General features: G+C 39.4%; 1 protein-coding gene and 1 pseudogene across 1 annotated transcript; both read left to right on the plus strand.

Moving 5' to 3' along the window:
* Window positions 1–2573: 2573 nt before the first annotated feature.
* On the plus strand, window positions 2574–3612 carry LOC120244056 (cytosolic acyl coenzyme A thioester hydrolase-like). The gene has a single exon (XM_039250378.1). It carries the CDS (start codon window positions 2599–2601, stop codon window positions 3610–3612), a length of 1014 nt encoding a protein of 337 aa, XP_039106309.1. The 5' UTR covers window positions 2574–2598.
* A 658-nt stretch (window positions 3613–4270) lies between these two features.
* On the plus strand, window positions 4271–4899 carry LOC120244040 (annotated as a pseudogene).
* Window positions 4900–21414: the final 16515 nt, after the last annotated feature.

The raw sequence follows: 21414 nt of genomic DNA on the forward strand, positions 1-21414 counted from the left end.
ACTAATCCCATTATGTTTTCACCCTCATGGTCTGATCACCTCCCAAAGGGCCTGACTCCTAAAACCATGACCTTGGAGGTGAGGATTTCAACAGATGAATTTGGGGAGTAGGGACATAGACATTCAGACCATAATACCCCTCCTTCTAATTAACTGTTACTTCTAATGCCTGGCCCTTTCCACAGTTTAACAAGTAAATAGGTTTGCACTTTGTTACCTCCCTTTGCTTGCTTTTAAGATTCCTCCTCCCCTACACTATTAAATGTTTCTTCCATGTACTTGCTATATTTCCCCAATTTTCATCTTTCTAGTCCACTGCTGTCTTCTCTCCCATTCTCATTATCTTGTATTGTATAAATCAGTACCATTTTTATTCCTTCCTGTAATTTTGCTGGAAATTTGGGAGAGAGCAGAGAGATGAACACATTTGCTCAATCAGCCATGTTTACCTGACAGGTTTCAGTGAATTTTAAAGTGCATACACAATGCTAGTCATAGGGGAGTATATCAAGCAGTAAAAGATTTGGTTTCTGCCCTAAAAATTGTAAGAATTCAATTGCATTTTGAGGTAATAGGTCAGCAATAGCCATAAGGCAGTAAAAGTAATGGTATAGACAAGAAGCAATACGGTCATTTAGATGAAGGATTCAGTGATATGTGACCTTGATCTTGATCAACTGAATACACTTCTCCTGGGTATTTAAGAACCGATATTGTGTCCTAGGTTAAGGGAACTTAAGAATCACATGTCTTAAAGATTGGACCAAGTTGTGAGAGAATAAGAACTCCAAACTCTACTACATGTTTTACACTGGTGGTTAAAGTCTATTTGCCCTATTGATCTATTTCTAAAGTTCCTTCTCCTACTCATCAGCATACATAACTCCTGAAATGCTATAATGGATTTGCTGCAATATTCTGGTTTGCATTTTTCATGCAGACAGCATCTGAAATTACAATAATTTTAGCTAGTCCCTGCCTCATATTCATATCTGAAATGTTCTGTTAACACTTGCTCATTCAGCCCTAGAGTCTTACTTTTTCTTTAATCTTCTAAATACAAAATAATGTAATAGGTGTATTTCTGATGGCTTTCTTCCCATTGCCCCAAAGTCCCAATAAAAATCACATAAACCCACTGAATTGGTACATATGGATACATATGTTTCCCTAAACCAGAAAAGGGATGCTTATAGCTATATTTGAGGAGATAAAAAAAAAAAGCCAAGAGTTGCTATGGTTTGATTTTACAAAACAAAAGCATGAACAATCTTTGTCATAGTTTCAATTTTTAAGTTTTAGGACTTTACAAAAACTTCCAGATTTTCAGTCACAGCTTTCTAATATTTTATAGTCCTGCCAAGTTACACAGCAACAGTTGCGAGATTTATCTGCAGAGCATGTGACTAGTGACCTTTAAGGCAACTCGCCTCATATGTCAAATAGAAAAAAAAAAAAAACCCACAAGCTATAACTATTGAGATTAGTTGCTTTTCTTATTTTGCCCACTTATGTAACTCAATATCTGGTATAATAGATGTAACACGCGTGCATGGAGGTGTTTTTGAAGACAGTTTTCCTCCAAAAACAGGCATTTTTGAAACTAATTATTAAGAAATTTCGAGTTTTTGGCATTTTCTTCTAAAATATGTCAGTGTTTCTCAAAGTAATTGGGTTGAATTTTTCTACAAATGTGTATATTGGCTTATGTTAATCTTGGCTGAACAAACTGTTACCATGAGATTGCGCTTAAAACAACTGGTGAGATTTGTGAAAAATACATTTCAACCACTAATAAGTTGCCTTAATATTACACATTTCTTCAGGCAGCTCAAAGGAGTTTATAAGACATTTGTTTTTACTATAAATGTCTTATAATGTCTTACAAATGCCAGACATTCCTTTTATTACGACAATTTTTACTCTTCCCATAAGGAATGAGTATCACTAAAATGTTACAGAGAAGAAAACTGAAATATATCTGGAGATTTTATTCGCCAGGAAGAAGGCTTTGTTCTAAAACAGCTAGCAACAATACTTCCATTAAGTTCTGTGTTTATGATCCATGGTTATCGCCAAAAGTGGGCTAGCGTGGAGGTTAACCACAGTCTATAGCATGAAAACAGAGAGTTCTGGTATCCAGGATGTTTACTTCCAGGCTTTAGTCACTGGGGCCTGAGGTTAAATACTGGCCTGCTACCTCTAAGCCGTTCTGCCTGAGGCAAATTCCTTCACTTCTTCATTTGTTGATAGAAGGAAAGGCACCAGATCATAGCAAATAACAAATGGAGACTATTACTCACTTATACAATAGAAGTAGCAGTCAGTGGGTCAGGACTTGCTAGTCTCTGGTCAAAAAAATCAGGAACCTGCCCGTCTTGCAGGAGGTGCATTTAGGGGAAGAGAAATTTTGACCGACTTTTTCAGGCGAAATCTAGACAGTATTTTGGAGTTGTGCCTGAAACGTTATCTTGTTTTCTTTTATTCCGTGTATTTAAAAATGGCTGCTTTCGCCCTCCCCTCATGGTGCCGCCCGGGCTCCTTCATTCGGCGCCAGGCACCTGCCCTCCGCTTCAGCTGTTCGCGGATGGGGCCAGCATGTGGGGCCCTGCAGCGGAGACCCTGTCCTCCCTCCGGATCTGCCGGATCATGCGGCCGGCTGATGCCAGTGGGGCTGGCGGTGTCCGCGGTGGAACCATCCTGAAGATGGCCGAGGCAGGGGCCACCGTCAGCACCCGGCACTGTAACAGCCAGATTGGGCGGCGCTGCGTTGCCGCCCTGGTCCGGGCGGAGCGCGCCGACTTCCTGTCGCCCATGCGCATCGGCGCGCATGCGACGCACGTCAGCGCCGAGGTCACCTCCACCTCCAAGCGTCCTGTGGAAGTCCGCGTCAACGTGATGTCTGAAAGCGTACTCACAGATACCAAAAAGCCGCCCAACGAGGCCACCGTGTGGTACGTGGCCCTGTCGCTGAAGAAGGTGGACAAGGTCCCGGGGGTGCCTCCAGGCCTGTATCCCCGACAGGAGCGGGAGGCGGAGGGCTGGAAGCGGTGCGAGGCGCAGAAGCTGGGGTGCAGGGAGACCACGCAGAGGAACGGAGACGCCGCCCGGCCCCGCCGGAACCCGGAGCCGGACACGGCCAGCTACAGCCAGTCCGGCGTGCTGCACCTGGCGGGGCCTTCCGACAGCACCCTGCACGGCCTTGTGCACGCAGGGGTCAGCACGAAGCTCGTGGACGGGGTGCCCGGGATTGTGGCCGCGCGTCACTGCAAGACCAACACAGTCACTGCTTCTGTGGACGCCACGAACTTTTACAAGGTCACAGAAGGGTGCGATATTACCGTCTCTGGGCGCATGACGTTCACGAGCAACCAGTCCGTGGAAATCGAGGTGCCGGGGGACGCCGACCCCGTGCAGGACAACTTGCAAACGCGCTACCAGGCTGCCAGTGATTTCTTCACTTGTGTGCCCCTGAGCCAGGAGGGCAGGTCGCTGCCGGTACCCCAGCTCGTGCCCGACACAGAGGACGCAAAGAAGCGCTTTGAGGAAGGCAGTGGGCAGTACTTGCAGATGAAGGCAAAACCACAGGGCCAGGCCGAGCCCCAGCCCTAGGCACCCCCTCCCTCGCCAGGTCTGCAGTGGCCCTAGTGTCTAGTCACTTAGAATGCACCCCCTTGGCCAAAAGCCCAGTCCACATTGAGAGCCGATGTTGTGTGAAGTGTTCGTCTTGCGGTGTTAACCTGTGCTCTCTCTCCCGAAGACCTACACACCAAAGCGTTATTTATATCCCTCCGGTGTCGTCCGTGCAGCTGGAGGCACTCCCGAGGGAATGCTTGCGTGCACACAGCGCGCCGTGTACAGAATCCAGCGTCACTAATAAAGCTGCTGTTTGGCTGTGGCTGGGAACGGCTGCTTTCATTGTTATTAAAAATACAGGACTAACAATAAATTATAACAAATCTTCATCACTTGTTTTACTTACAATAACAACAAGTATTCTGCCTTACTGAGGATATGGATCATGTTAAAAAAATGCTAAGCATTTTGGACATGATATACCCCTGTGATAGCACTTTTAAGCCATATTATGTACTTTCATGCCTTCTTAAGTAAAGCATATGAAATATAATTTAAAATCTTTTTGGAGGTTGCATCTGGCTCCAGCTTTCACAGCCATCACTCACTGTACGTTGAGCTCCATAGAAACAGCACTGGGGCAAGCGAGAGCCAGACTGGCACTGGGTGACTCCGTGCCTCACCAGGAAAATAACTAAACCTGGGCAAAGAAGATCCTAAGAAGCCGAGAGGGAAAATGTCATCATATGGCATTCTTTGTGCAAATTTGAGGAGAGGAGCACAAGAAGAAGCACCCAGATGCTTCAGTCGGCCTCTCAGAGTTTTCTAAGAAGTGCTCAGGGAGGTGGAAGACCATGTCTGCTAAAGAGAAAGGAAAGTTTGAAGATCTGGCAAAGGCGGACAAGGCCCATTATGAAAGAGAAATGAAAACTTCTATCCCCGCTAAAGGGGAAACAAAAAGAGGTTCAAGGATCCCAAGGCACCCAAGAGGCCTCCTTCAGCCTTTTTCTTGCTTTGTTCTTAGTATGGCCCAAAAGTCAAAGGAGAATATTGCAGCCTATCCATTGGTGATGTTGCAAAGAAGCTGGGAGAGCTGTGGAATAACACTGCCACAGATGACAAGCAGGCTTATAAAAAGAAGGCAGCTAAGCTGAAGGAAAAATATGAAAAGGATATTGCTGCATACCAAGCTAAAGGAAAGCCTGATGCAGCTAAAAAGGGAGTCATCAAGGCTGAAAAAAGCAAAAAAAAAAAAAAAAAAAAGAGGAGGAGGACCAGGAAGATAAAGAAGATGAAGAAGATGATGATGATGATGATGAATAAGTTTGTTCTAGTGCATTATTTTTCTCATGTATAAAGGATTTAATCCCCCTGTACACAACTCACTCCTTTTAAATAAAAAAGGTTGAAATCCGGGCTGTGTAAGATTTGTTTTTACATTGTACTCTTTTTTTTTTTTTGTATAGCTAACACACTACTGAGGGTGTCTTTAGATAGCCCTGTCCTGGTAGTATTGTCAGTATTAACCTTGCCTAGTACAGTATGGGGGTTGGAAATTGGCATGGAAATTTAAAGCAGGTTCTTGTTAGTGCATAGCACATATTAGTTATATATGGGGATGGGAGGTTTTTCATCTTCAACTGTCTCTGATGCAGCTTATATGAAATAATTATTGTTCTGTTAACTGAATACCACTCTGTAATTGCAAAAAAAAAAAAAAAGTTGTACCTGTTTTTTGACATTCTGAATGTTTCTAAGTTAATGCAATTTTTTAATTAAAAAATAAAATATTTTTAATGATCTATGGTCATCTCTGTGAGTAGCTAATGGATCATGCTCTATTCATTCTTTCAATAAGCATATATTGAGTACCTCTATGAAAGAAAAACCCCTTTTTTTGATGAACTTATGCTATGGTATGACAGACGAGAGAATTAAAAATTATAAAGCAACTTTACAATAATTATGCTATAGATAGCCACAGGTATTGTAGGAGCTCATAAATGGAGCACCTAATTCAAAGCCAGGATGTGTACTTTGGGAGAAGGGGTAGGAGACGTTTTCCCAAAACAGTGATTCCTAAAGATAAAGAGAAGTTAGCCAGTTAGAGAAAAGAGAAGACTATAGAGAATTTTAGGAACTCAAAGAAGTTGTTTTGGCACTACACTGGGTGCAGGTGGCAGAATTGCAAGATATTTAATGATGGACAGGTAATAAGACCTGATAATAAGAATTTTGAATGCCAAGATTAAGAGTTTGACATTTATTATGAAGGTTGTTTGGAGCCTTTGGAGATCTTAAGTTTAAGTGGCTATGTAATTAGCAGACAAAATAGACATTAGGACAAGAAATATTACCATAGATATAGATGGACATTTCCTAGTTTAAAAATGAATCAACTTACTAAAAAGACATAACAGTCATTAATGTGTATGCACCTATTAACAGAGGTTCACAATACACAAAACAAAAAACGAAAGAATGAAATAGAAATAGACAAAGTAGAGGGTGAGGTTCTTAAAATTTCTCTTTAAGTCTTTGATAGAACAAATAGATGGAAAGAAAATAAATCTATGGAAGATTTAAATAGTAGTTACCAACTTAATTGATTTTGTAAAACACTGCATCCAACATTTTGTACATTCTTTACGAAGCCACATGGGGATTTCCTCAAGATAGAATATGCTGGACCTATGGCCTGCCAGTTTTCAAGTATGCTGGCAAAAGACATAGCACTCCAGGATCAGAGATAGAGGACCTTATTACTCATGGCAACAGCTATCGCCAGATAATCAGCATTAGTGCCAGTTCACTGAGCACCAGTTCCCACAGAACAACACAAAAAGCATCAGATGATAACTGAACACACAGTAGAGTCCAGAACAGGAGAAGAATCCTTGTTTAGAGAACCCAAATATTTTGATACGAGACATTCAGCCTACCTGACCTTTGCCTAGGAGGGAAACATGATCTGTATGATATTTATTATAGTAGACAATAAGTAAGCCTTCCTTTTATTCTGGAGGGAGACATTATTTGTTTTCTTTAAGACTATTTTCTATACAAATATCTTTGAAAAAATAATCCAAAACAATCAGTACCTCTGCTCACAAGACCTACATATTTGCAAGAGATCTACAGAGATGTGTTTTATAACTGTAGTATTGGCATAAAGAAAGACAAATAAATTAATGTAATAGAATACAGCATCCATAAAGAGATACACACATTTAAGCAATTGCTTTCCATAAAGGTACCAAACAATTTAGTGGAGGCAGAAAAGTCTTTCAGCAGATCTGAGTACCTATAGAGAAAAAAATAAGTGGACTTTTCACCTATGTCACACAGTACACAATGATTAACTGGAGATAAATTTCTGAGGTAAATATAAAAGCTAGACTTCCAATGAAAAATATATGAGAAATTCTTCATGACTATGGAGCAAGCAAAGATTTCTCAGGACATAGAAAGCACCAGCCATACAAGAAATTTTGGTACTTAGACTTCATAATTAAAAACCTCTCTTCATCCAAAGACACTATTTAAGAAAATGATTAAGCAGAACATACATTGAGAGAAAATATTTTCAACAAATATGTCTGATAAAGAGCTTGTATGAACAGAAAAGCTAGATTGCCCATAGATAAGGAACTTTTAGAGGGGTACGTTGGAAGTACGAGGGGCAAGACAGAAGGGAATACTGTATGAATGCTTGAAGTTTGAGTCACAAGGTGTAGACTGGATAGGAGGAAAAAGTAAGAAGGTGGACTTTATATAATAGAAGGCAGTTAAGCAGTTATTGGGTTAGAGTTATTGGACTATATTTGTAGAAACAAATATAGATGACAGAAGAAAACGAGTAGAGGAAAAGAAGACCATAACAAAAAAAGAGCACACCTTAGAATTTAAGATCTCAGATATATAGCAGATCTGGGAAATAGTGAGATGAAATAGATCCACTACTGAGGCACTAACAAGAGGCTGCTGAAAAGCAGCGAAGTAATAATGAGGTAGGAATATCGAATGGGTAATGTCAAGCACTGACAAAGAAAAGAAGCCAATGAACCAGGTGCCCAAGCTTTCCATGATTACGGAATCATCAGAAATTCAGCAGTTGAGGATTACCAGAGAAGAGTGAGGGTACCTAGTTGGTACTTATTATATACTGTGCATAGTTAGGCATTTTCATATTCAGTTTTCACAATACCCCTATGATAGTATTCCCTCATCCTCATTCACAGAAGATTAAAATCATTCACAGATGATTAAACTAAAATCATAGAGCCCAAGTAATTCGTCCCAGGTTACAGAATTTGTGAATGGCAAGGCTGGATTCAAAACTGTGTCTGTTTGACTCCAGGGTTAGTGTCCTTTATGCCATATCATACTAACAGCTAGATAGCCTAGGCTCTAAGTGAGAACGGATGTGAATGAGTGGTAGTGGTGCTTACAAGGAGGTAAGAGGGTCAAAAATGTGTACAGTCTGCTTCTAACCCACAGGAGACCAGAGTAGGACCATAGTACCTACCACTGAAAGAGCTCTGAAGAGATCTTCTACCCTCAAAGAAGAGCAAAGTATTAGTTAAGTAGGTTGATGAAATGTTCTTGAAAGACATTGGATGTGTCAGGGAGATTTTTATGATTCATAAGGCATACAACAGACCCCGTAAGGAGCTGTTACTCCAAACCTAAACTGAAATTTGTGAATAATTAGATCTGTTACAGATTTTTAAAAATTCTTTTCCCTTTGTCTTTAAGCTCATAGTTCTTACTTCTCACAGTTGCCAATGTCTTTGAGTGGAGAAGCAGCTCGTCCCTCTCCTAATGTGATTCTTCTAACCTTGAAGATAGTCATAAACCAGATAGCCAAGCTTATTACAATCATAGGCTATATAAAACTTAATAAAGTTATGTGCTACATAAGAGCAAATTTGTTTTGAAGGAAGACCTGGGAGACATTCTACACATGAGGAATGAGAGCTATTGTTTTTGTGATCTATTTCGGTTTTATTCTTGGTTTCAAGTTATGTTCTGAGGGGTTGAGGTTGCTGGTTAATTAAATGCCGGATAGGTAAGGTGTTAGTGAATATAAACAGTATAATAAAACTACCAAATCAATTTATTTAAACATTATTTAACTAACCTTAGTAAATTGTAAACAAATGATATTTAGCCAAACTTTTTCAGTTCTGAGTTCCTCTTTTCGGTCTCTATATTTGTTCATCATTTGGATGATTTGGAAGGCAACCTAAAATATCTTTAATGACCCAAAATCTAAATCTAAATTCAAAGAAAATTAATTCCTTTGGGGGAACTACTGACAGTGTGAATTAGATCTTTGAGCTGAGCTTAGAGCTATTTTTTATGCTGGATTGAAAATGGTGGTATCGTAATTTATAAGGAGAGAATAGACTCAGAATGACGCCCCAAAAAGGATCAGAAGAGATTTATTAAACTTTAGGTCCACATATCTTGTGGTAATTTCTGAGAAATATAACTACATTCTAATTTTCTAAAGTATTCTTTTTCTCCATAACACAGACTCTCATTAGACTATGTTAAGCTACATAATGAAAAGTCTATTAGTCTAAACTAATGTCTTTGGGAAAGCTTATAAGAACATATTTCTGTGATATTTGGATTTTCTATAATGAACATATATAACTCGTGCTCAGAAAAACTAACAAAAACAGAAAGAATGATAAAAATGCAAAAAAAGAGACCTAAGGAAAACTGTAAACAGAATTTGCTAGATGCTCAAAATATACTGGAATAAAACTGAAGTTCTACTAATTCAGAAAGTGTGTAACAAACTAATTCTTGAAGCAAATGGTCTTTGTCATGGGCTAGCTCTAAATTACTATATGGGCCCCCAGCAAATTGATCCAAGTGCCTATGACATTCTTCTACAAATTAATACCTTAAAAAGAAGATCCAGGACTATCTTACATAGAAAAAAACCAAAATGACATTAAAAAGACCGTCCTTGCCCTCAGGAGCACATGAAAAAGACAATATATAATCCCTCCCACTTTTGTCTTGCAAAAGCTTATATCTGAAGAGAGGCAGACATAGACAAGAATGCGGTGGGCTTTTCTTTTCTTTTTTTGTTCTTCTTTTTTTTTTTAATCCTTCTGACTGTTCCCTGGAATATTGACACATCATCAGATTCCTACATTAAAGCTCCAACATAAGTAGCAATTGCCTTTATTTTTAGAACCGTCATCACTTACAAACAAAAGAAATGTTATAACTTGCTAATGTTATCTTTTTTCCATCTCCTCCAGAATATGAAGAAAACTGAGATGAGATTAAGGCATGTTTTTTCTACTTTTCATATTACAGGCATATGTTATAGTTTCTAAACAAACCAAATTGTCGAATTATTTTAACTCATTATTTAGGTAGAAAACAGTTGTTGTTTTTAGGTATTTGTTGCTTTTTTAAGAAAAATTAAATCTGTACACATTCGAGGTAATCTTGAATTCCAAGTTTGATTCAGTCCTCAACATATTATCACTTGAAATTTTGAGGAACAGTATGAGTAAATGTTACTTTTTTGTCTATTCTGAATATGTGTTGTATTTAAATTTGAAGTTGAGGTCTTGAGCAATTCACATATGAAGTGGTGGAAATTATATTGTAATCAACATATTTGAGTCTGGGTTTCCTAATTGTGCAATTATGTTCACATGCAAAATATAGAGGGACTCCCAAGAAGCAAATTTGACCTTGGAAAATGAATTGTATCTTCAAACTATTCTATAGCCTCTTGTGAATGTTTACAGAATTCATAGAAGAATTGCTAGAGAACGTGCTGGAGAATCTAGGGAAATACTGTTTTTAAAAAATAACCTTAACATTTAACATCATCGATGTTATATTGATTTTCCTAGCAGAAGTTTCATAAAGCCAAATTGCCTGTACATGTTTTCCAGGGTGTAATAGTTGAAAAAAATTATTCCACTGGAAACAATGGTAAATGAATTTTCCTATAATCCACCCTGGCTAGAGCCACTTAGTCTGGCTGCGCTAGCATAAATAGTGGTGCAAGATCAGCAGGTGGATCCAAAATCAAACCACAACAGCCACAGCAATGAGCAGGAGCAGGCGCAGGATTCCCAATCTTAGATTCTTCCCCTCATGCGGGCAGAGCAAATAACCACGCACAAGGTTTGATTTAGGATTCTAGAATGTCACAGTCTTTGGTGGCAATAAGGACCAAGGAGATGAGCACAGCAGAATGATTACTTGATTGACCCTACCTTGCACCTCCTAGTCACCTGCCACCACTTGGGCCACTCTTTGAAAGGCTCTCACTGCTCTGTGGTTGCCAACAGTGGAAGCATGGAAAGTCTCAAACACTCATTCTTCTAAAAGCAAAGGTGTAAGGCAGGAAAGATTGAAAAGGTAGACCGTCAAGTACATGCTTTCTCAGCCCTTCTACAACCCATGCCAAAGTCCCGTTTTGGCTTCATTGTTATCGTTATCTCAAGGCACATGTCTTCCTATTCTTCCAATGGTGGGTTTATGCTTTGACGTGAGGCCTGAGGGGCCCTGGAGGCATACTGACTTTTCTCGGTGTTCCTGTTCTACCCTCAGTTTTCATCAGTTTCTGGGTGCCTGTGCCTCCGAGGGCATTTCTCTCCAAGATCTTTCTGGCCTCCCTGTCAACAGTAGACTATTGCTGTTTATTATTTGATGCTAGGCTCCCACTGGGGACTGAAGATGGTTCTTGATTCTCCTAGTTCAGCCCCAGTGTTAGGCAGAGCCTATGCACCTGGGCCTTGGGGGCGGGTCCTTTCCCTATTCCTGCCTCTATCTCCATGGCAACCAGACCTCTCCTTAGTTCTGAGGCTCCAAGGGCAGCTCTCTCTGGTCTTCTGCCCTGACCGGTCTCTCTTATGAGCATCCAGGATAAGGTCATGGAAGAAAGTGTGCAAACCACCATGATCTTCCCTTGTGAATGGGGCTCTCAGTTCTTCTAAACCACCATCCTAGCCCACACTTGGCCCATAGGAATTTGTTGACATTTTAACTGATTTCTTCTCACCTACTTACATGAAGTCCACATCTGCATCCCGGGCTCTGCTAAAGGTGGAGGAGTTTGTGTGTCCAGTCCCTCCTTGGAGGGGTTTCTCACACTTTGAGGTTCAGCAGTTCGGGGCAGCCAGCTGCCTTGCAACTTCAGTTCTCTGAAATTTAAATTTAAGAAAAGATATGTTTTTTAAGACTGTCGGGGTTATTCCTGTTGTTAATATGTGGGGAAGAGTGTGACATTCTTTACGGTTCTGTGTTCTAAACAAAAGTAGAAACTCCAGTTTCTCATTATTGCCTAAACCAAAAAATTATTAAAACTTCCTTAAATTAAAAAAAATAGTAATAGTCTCAGTGAGTGGAAAGCAAATGAGGACCAACAGTGCCTTTCCCTACAGCAGTTCTTCTGGCTTTCTCCTCCAAGGGCTGGGGGCTCAGCGGGGGAGACTATTATCTTAGGCCAGATATCTGGCTGGTGAACTAGGAGAGAAGAGTATAGAAAATGTTCCCCGACACTTCTCATACTCAGGGCTGCAGAACTCAGGGTCCTGATCTCTCAGTGTTATGGACTGAATGTTTATATCCCCTGAAATTCATGTGCTGAAGCTCTAACTTCAGTGTGATAGTATTTAACAATGGGCCCTTTGAGAGGTAATTGGGGTGTGATGGGGTCTTATGGGTAGGGCTCTGATGATGGGATTAGCGCCCTTAGAAGAAATGCTGGAGGGCTTGCTCCCTCCGCTTCAAGCCCACAAAGAAGAGGTCCTGTGAGCGCACAGCTAGGTGATAACCACCTGCAACCCAAGAGAAAAGGATTTACAAGGAAACCTACCTTGCCAGCACCTTGATCTTAGATTTCCCAGACCAGAACTGTGAGAAATAAATGCCTGTTGTTTAAACTACAGAGCCTATCATCTTTTGTTATAACATTCTGAGCTGACTCACCCAGTACTGAGCTTTCAAGAATCATCTGAGAGAAATTCCACTGAAAACTGTTATGGTTTGGCACTAGAGTGTGGGAATCTCTAATCTACAGAGGTTTTAGTGATGGAGCGGCTTTTGGCATAGCACCCACATAGGCTTACGTGGGTGAAGCAGACCATCTGAAAGGGCTGCAGAGGATGGACCTATGTGGCTTGAAGATCCAAAGTCACTCCCGTGGGATGGTCAACAAAAGAGCAGCAATATCTTCAAAAGGCCCTGATTAAAATTTTACTTCTATTTTCCCAGATAGAGTACCCTAATAGGGACTTATCTTTCCTGTGTCTCTCCTTTGCATATCTGAGGGCCTTTTTTGTAAAACTGATTCATTCATTCATTTAGCAAATTTTTATTGAATGCCAGGCACTGGCCTGGAATGTCAGAACACAAAATGGACAAAAATTCCTACCTATAGAGTGGAGTTTTCATTCTAGCAATGGGAGTCAGAAGGAAACAACATACGTGATAAATTAGTGCCTGAGACAGAATAAAGAAATTTGTAGATGTTACAGAACAAAAGAAAAAGTAAATGGAGTTAGAGGTGGTGGCGGTAGTAAGTTACAATGTTAAATAAGGTAGTCAATGTAGAATCCAGTGCAAAGGTGACATTTGACTTGGGGGAGGTAAGGGAGTGAACCATGCAAATAACTGGGGAAGAACTGTTTCTGGCAGAGGGAACAGCAGGCAGAAGGGCCCTGGGTGGGAACAAGCTCAGTGTGTTCCAAGGATGGTACAAAGGCCAGCAAAGGAGAGAGCAGTAGGAGTGGGTGTTAGAGGCAAGAGACAGACGTGGCAGATCATGTAAGTATAAAGAGCAAGGCTTCTCTAAGCATATTTCTAATCCCCATGCTGAATCTCCTTTCTGTTGATGAATGATCCCTCTCTTATTGTATCTGGCATTTTAAATGAAGAAGACCCTTATAACGTTCCTGCTGGGGGTCATGGGACAGAGATTGACTAGGGAGAGACAGGCAGTAGTTCAGTTCCAGATTAGTAATACAGTAGTTACTAGAATGATTGCTACTTGATAACTGAAGCAGTTCCCGGTCTAGAAACCTTGAAATAAAGGCCCATCAGTGAATTGAGCTGCTAATTGTGAAAAATAGATTACCATCATAAAAAAATAAAGAGATACAGATGATCAGGGCACTTGGGTGGCTCAGTTGGATAAGCCTCCTACTCTAGTTCAGGTCATGATCTCATGGTTCATGAGTCTGACCCCTGCATCAGGCTCTGTGTTGACAGCTCAGAGCCTGGAGCTTGCTTCAGATCTGTGACTGCGTCTCTCTGCCCCTCCCCTGCTCAGGCTCTGTGTCTCTCTCAAAAATAAATAAACATTAAAAAAAGTTTTTTAAATAATACAAAAAAGAAATCATCTGTAACAGATGATCAATAAGCAGAATGATAAAGAAAATTCAATCTTCTTAGTAACTGCTCACATGGAATTTTCTGTGATCAACACAGATGACTTCTATATAATCTAATTTGAGATACAAGTTTTATACTATGATCTAGGGCTCTCAAAGGTAGAAGGGGGATGGGAATAGAATGGGAAATTTACACAGATGACAAATTTACTGGAGACAATTTGGCAGCTCCCTTTACCGATTTCTTCTTTATCAGCTTTCTGGATTAGCCAGCACTCACCATTCTGTCTACAAAGCACATTGACTGGTTGTTTCTGCCCTTGTTTCTGCAATGCTTGAGCCCCCGGGGCTTCTCTCAAATTCACAGAAGCACTGCTGCTTTTTCAATGTGTGGTATTTGGTTTAAAATCAAAGGGGTTTATCACCAAAAGTTAGTTATGTTTTTCCTAAGCTTATGTCAGTTCTATTCATTATTATAATTGTTATTTAATTAATATTGTATAATCTGCAAATGGAAAGTGATTTGTTTTTTCTGTGGAAACCAAGTACATTACAAAGACTCGATGAATATAAATTTTTGAAAATGAAGAAAATTGCTGTCAAATTAGATGTGGGTGAGTCAAATGCAAAGGAATTTTGTAAAAATCTTGAAGAGCTGCTTTTCAGGAGCTTAAGTCCTCTCTCCATTCTAAGCAAAGTGAAACTAGAATCATAAGTGACTTATTCATTATAGTTGTGATTTATGAAAGAAAAGTGATTCAGAACTCCAATAATTAGAATGTACCCAAACCAGACAAGAATACAAGCCAGCATTCAAGCCTTTAGCCCAACATTAAAATATTGACTAGTAAAGGTATATAAAGAAAAAAAAAAGGAAAGAAGGAAGGTGGGTGGGATATGTATGTATCATTTTAAAAATTTCCTGTTTTAAACAACTTTCAATTAGCCTATCACTTATATTGGACAAAAAGGCTTCTAAAGTATATGTCAAAAATCTTAAAGCCATATGGTCAATTTCCAGTTAATAATGAGAAAGTATCAGACAAATACAAACTGTCTATAAAATAGCTATCTGGTATTCTTCAAAGTGTCACGGTCATGAAAAAGAGTTTGGAAAAGATTAAATTGCAACATAATTGTATGGATTAGAATCTGGAATAGAAAAAAGACATTAAGGATGTGCCTCAATTTAATATTTACCAATGTTAACTTGGTCTTAGTAAATATACCAGAATTATGTGAGATAGTATCATTGGAGGAAGCTGGTTGAAAGGTATATCAGAACCTTTGGTACTATCTTTGCAATTCTTCTGTAAATCTAAAATTATTCAAATTAAAAAATTTTTTTTAAATTTTTTTTAATGTTTTATTTATTTCTAGGAGAGAGAGAGAGACAGCGTGAGCAGGGGAGGGTCAGAGAGAGAGGGAGTGACAGACTCCGAAACAGGCTCCAGGCTCTGAGCTGGCAGTCAGCACAGAGCCCGACGCGGGGCTCGAACCCACAAACCGCGAGATCATGACCTAAGCGAAAGTCGGATGCTTAACTGACTAAGCCACCCAGGCGCCCCTCAAATTAAAAAAAATTTTAAGCGTATGGGTAAAATATGCTTAACCCAGCTTCAGAAATTCTGCTGATAATTTATTCTAAGGAAATAACTTAACATGTATGCAAAGATCTAGCCATAAGGTGTTAATAGGAAATAACTTAAATGTGCAAAATAGATGACTGGTTGAGTATAATTCATTAAGCATTACAATCAGTGGCATATTCTACAGTTACTAAGATGATACTTTACAAGTAGTTTCAATGATGTGGTGTAGGAGTGCTGACCATACTGACTCCATCTTTGGCCCTCCATCTTGTTCAAGTTTGCTCAGTAACCTCCCATGGAGCTAATATGTCCTGGTTCCCTCGAGGTTAATATACACATTAGAAATGGCCGCCAAAGCCAGGACGGGAGAATGCTGGTTTTGACCTCCCATGAATCGGCTAGAGATAGCATGATCTTTTCCTTCCTGAAGCACAGGTGGTGCCACAAGAGCTAATTAAATGTTAGCTGTCAATTAGGTCCATGCAAGCCCTTTTAGGGGCATGGGACCCCTTCAGGCTCATTACAATGTCCTTCTGCGTGTCCTCTCACTCTCTAAAATCTGTGGATGAAAGTCTGGATTTTGCAGAGAATAACTATGTAGCTGCCCCGAAGCATCCTCCGACTGATTCTCCCCTGTAGTAAGTTACCCTGAATAAACTGTGTGAACCGTATGGAGTGGCCTGCTTTGTTTCTTGGTCCCAAAGTGCTCTTTTGCTTTGGGGAATACTTTACTGCCTCTCCTCCACCTCTAACATATGGAAAAATCTTTATAAAATTCTACTAAGTGAAAAAATGGATATCTAAAAATAGGCTGTTGAGTATGAACCCATTTGTAGGTATGATTACACATACACTCCCACAGAAACACACATACACAGAAAAACCTTTGGAAGGTCAAAGATGTGTACAGGGATTATTACTGGACTTTGGAATCAGTCATGCTTCATGTCCCCTTAATTTTAACATATTATACATTTTAGGATCTATGTCAAATAAACTTTTTTTTTCTTTCTTTATTCCTGTTTTTAATGCCCCGTAAAGAAGTGGAACTTTCTAATTTTTTTCCTGTTCTTTTTCTTCCTCTCTCCCTCTCTCTTCCTCCTTTCCTCCCTTCCTCCCTCCTCTATCTTTATCCCTCCATCACCCCCTCTTGCCTTTCCTTCCTTTCCTTCTTTCTTCTCTCTCTTTCAAGAAAAGCTACTGCTATTATAGATAATTTTTGAAGTTGCTTGAGGGAACCATATTTGCATAAGATGCGTGGCTTCCTAAGATATAACAGTAGAAGAGCTCAAACCACTCTGCCCCAAGAGTCAAGATCATTGAAAATTATTAGAATAGATTAGGATAACCCCAAAAGAGGCCCAGTGACAAGAAAAGGCCAAAAAAGCCACAAAAATAATGTCACCATGAGAGCAGACAAAGCTAGAACCAAGCGGCATGGCAGACAGAAGGGAGCTTCTGTGCATGAACCCAAAAAGCTAGAATATGAGGACCTCGGAGTAATTTTGCCATAGAATACGATCGTCCTAGTAGAGCACTGAGGAAGGTGGTGGGGAGAAAGACTATCCTTCTTTGAAATCTTGAAGAATCAATCACCAGATGATGATCTGCACTGGCTGATACAAAGGCTACTGGATCTTAAAGTCAATTCTAATCGTCATTCTCTTGGACATCAGCCATTCCAAATGATTACTGGACTTCCAGTTGTCTCCAGCTTTGACTGCAACAACAGCTATAAGGCAGGGGCCCTGTATTGAAGGAGGCAGTGGCTTTTTTAATGAACAACCAACATCTGCTGGCCATTGTGAGGTCTGCCAGCTCAAGGGGTAGAGTTGCCAGATTTAGCAAGCCAAAATGCAAGATGACCGGTTAAGTTTGAATTTCAGATAAACAATGAGTACTTTTTTAGTATCAATGTATCCTAAATATTGCATGGGACCTACGTAGACTAAAAAATATATCGTTTACCTGAAATTCACGTTTAACTGGAACTCATGTATTTACCTGGCAATTCTATCAAGGTAATGAGTCCAATCCCCATCCTAACAAGGTAAGCATATGTTACTTATTCTTCTAATTCAAAATGTTAATAAATAAAATATTATAGTGGGAGACATTTGTGTAAGACCTCATAGCGGCTCTGATGCATTAGCAGGTAATTATTCCAAAGAAGAGAAAGGAGGGTCCAAAGGCAGCTGACCTCAGACACTCATCTAGTAAAAGTGGTCCTATCACCCTTGAGCTAGAAATCTATAGATTAGATTTAGACATTTCAGCTATAAGAATTGTTTCAGACATTGTTTAATCGCAAGAATTATAAAGTCCATAAAGCTGGCACATGACAGGAACAAACAGAACCGGCCCTTGGAATATGAAAAGACGTTTGGGAGGAGATGAGTGTCACAAAAAAAGAGACTGATTTCTTGCTAACCTGCTTATCTAAGTGAGTAAAGTCAAATACGCTATTTGGAAATGTGATTCACTACCCTGGGGCAGTTACCCACATCTCAACTGGAAATCCGGCCGCCCCCAGTTACATCTACCACGATCATCTGTTACTTGGGTGATAAAGAATAATGACTATTAAGAAACAAAAGAAATAAGCTAAGCATTTGGAAGCCAGGAATTCAGGTAAGAAAAGAGAGAGCAAGATTGGTCACTGACGTCAGGGCAAGAAAATCTGGAATCCTGAATGCTGCATTATAATCAACACCGTTTCTGAGAGCAAAGAAGGGCCTAATCAAGGCAGGAAGTACCTACCTCCTACTTCCTACCAGAGGGGGAAGATGGTGAACAAACCCAGGCTTTCCTGGGGCTGCACGTGGTGACAAGGACATTACCACAAGCTACCTTTGAGTTCCTGATATCTAGGCCTTTGTTGGCATATAAATCAACCAAATTGTATGGAAAGAATTGATATTACAAATAGAGTCTTAACATAAGATATAGGTTAAATAAAGTTACTAAATTTTTTTCACTACCAAAGGACGCAGCCCTTTTGCACTAATCCACCTTGCAACCACGGTTTCGTTTGCAATACAATGAACAAGTAAGTGCTGAAGAAATGCTTTTAGATTAGAATAGGAATAGGAATGTTTTGATGGTAATAAAAGGACCAGAAGAAGACTTGAAGGGAAAGTTGACTGCCGCCCATATAGAGACCAATTTGACAGAAAAAGTCAGCTGGGCAAATATTTGACTTACTGTATTTGTTTCCACTGTCCTTGTCCCAGAAAGTTTTAAGAGGGCTTAGCCGGGCAAATGTGTTCTTGCTTGGTGGCCTAGCAAAGAACACACATGATGGAAATATTATCCCTTTTGAGTTGTGCCAGGTTCTTTTTCAGCAAGCATATAGTTCCTTTTGGAATGGGTAAATCTAATTAAACAATTACTAAATCTTCACTTTACATTCCATCTGCAAATATGGTCTTCATATTTGTTCCTTGGTACATATTTGCTAGGAAATATTAAAAAGACCTTACAGCAACCAGAAGAGTATTGAAATTATTTGACTCAAGTATTTCTCAGGGCCTACTATGTGTAAGGACCTTGGCTTTGTATTTAAAAACATTTTTACCTGCCTCTGCTAGGTAACTATCTAAGGATGCCCATGGGTATTGGCAATAGTAGCAAAAACTGGAAGTAACCCCAAAACTCATCAATCATATAATGGATTAAAGAAATTGTGCATAAATAATTTCTAAATAAATTGTGGAATATTCATACCATGAAGTTTTACTCCTCAATGAAATGGTTGAACTCAACCTACACTGACCAACATTAATGAATTCATCTTGCTATAATCCCAGACAATTCATGTAATATAATTCAACTTGTATAAAATTTAAGATTTGGGGAAACTAAGCAATATCATAATGTTTAAGGAGATATCTAGGTGGCAAAACTACAAAGGAAAGCAAGAGGAATAAAAATTTAGTATAGAAGTTACTTCTGAGAGAGAGGATAAGTAATACTTTTGGCGAGGTGCCTCCAACCTGCTGGTAATGTCTTGTCTCCAACACTGGGTGGTAGATACAGAGATTTTTTTTTTTTTACTATTATTTTAACTTTACAGATAGGTCTTATATACTTTATGTATGTATATTTCAAAGCTTATTTTAAAAGTAGACGTTTAAAAAATAATTGAAAGGGAAAACACTAGGTGTTATTTTTTCTGGTTGGGTATCTCAGAAATACCGAATCTGTATAACAAATTTTAATTAGCTACTTTACCTAAAAAGACCTTTCTCTAAGTTTTTCAGTATTCAGATGTTGATGTACTGTGGGTAATTAAGATGATCACCATTGTGCAGGGAATATAGAGAAACGGGGAGTATATCTCTAAAGAAAATCCATTCTCCATCTTTGGCTTTAGAATGGTCACATTTTATTAAGTAAGAAAACTGAGTTTTTGTTTAGTATAAGTTTGAAAGAAGACAATGAATTAATTGAGATGACAGCTGCTGTACGTGACAGTAGTGTCTATGAGCTGAGAGTACTCGACTGAATGTCAAACAAAATTAAGCCTCATAACTGACTAGATAAGTCAGTGACCCCATTATACAGATGATGAGACTGATCCTGAGACAGCCAGTATTAAAATTATAATATTAAATATTTGTAAACATTTTATTAGAGCACTTAATTCAGAGACAGGTTATTCTTTTATAGTGAGAAAGAAAAAAAAATGATTTTGAAAGAGATCTACCAAGGAAAATATCATGGAATTGGGACTGCCTAACTTGGAGAAAGGAAAACTAAGAAGCAGTTAATTGACGGCCAACTCGGGGCGCCTGGGTGGTTCAGTCGGTTGAGCGTCCGACTTCGTCTCAGAATATGATCTCACGGTTCGTGCGTTCGAGCACCGCGTAGGGCTCTGTGCTGACAGCTAGCTCAGAGCCTGGAGACTGTTTCAGATTCTGTGTCTCCCTCGCTCTCTGACCCTCCCCTGCTCACACTGTCGCTGTCGCTGTCTCTCCCTCTTTCTCTCTCTCTCTCAGAAATAAATAAAAAAATTAAATTGAAAAACAATTGATGGCCAACTACAGACCCATGGAGGGTTCATATAGGAGAGTCCTGAGCCCAAGTTTTCTGTGTCTGGAAAAGAATAAACAAGAGACATCATATTTAAATTGAAATAGGACTGAGAGATAGAAGGAGAGGGAGAGAAAGAGAGAGAGGAGAGAGAGATTATTTTTAAATATATAAATATGTGAATTTTTTAAATATATAAATATATATAAATCTAGAAAGCTACACAACAAATAACAGGAATTTGCTTGAGGAATGGAATCTGGAGAAAGTGAAACGTAGACTACGTATTTTTAATTTTCTTTAATTCTGTGTTGTTTGATTTTTTATAATAAGCATGTATTACTTTTTACCTTTTTAATTTAAATTATCAATTAAAAAACATAATGGGAAATATTTGGGTTGGACAGCATGGTGGCTCTCATATTGAGTCTGTTATCACTGTTATTCTATTATTCCCCCAATTGGAAACAAAGAACTTTTATCCATAAGCATTGTCTTGGTTGAGCATTGTTTGTTTAGTTGCAAGAAAGAGAAATTCACTTGAACTAGCTGAGGCAATGGTTTTTCAGGGGCTGGGATTTATATCTGGGATAGCCCGGAACTGGAAAGCTGGCGGGAACTCTGCAGCCCAAATGCTCCCTCTTCCTTTCTCCTCTGTGCTTATTTGCTCTACCCTTCTCTTTTTCTATGCCCCAACAGTTTCCCTCTGTTAAGAGATGACCTTATAGTCTAAGACTAGCTTCCACAACCAACTGCCTAAGATTCTAAGTCACATTTTCAAATCCCAGATGGTCCCCTAAGTCAATTATCTGTACCAGAGTGTTAGA

The sequence above is a fragment of the Hyaena hyaena genome, unplaced genomic scaffold, assembly GCF_003009895.1.
Source record: "Hyaena hyaena isolate Hyena2069 unplaced genomic scaffold, ASM300989v1 scaffold_366, whole genome shotgun sequence".
NCBI classification, from domain to species: domain Eukaryota; kingdom Metazoa; phylum Chordata; class Mammalia; order Carnivora; family Hyaenidae; genus Hyaena; species Hyaena hyaena.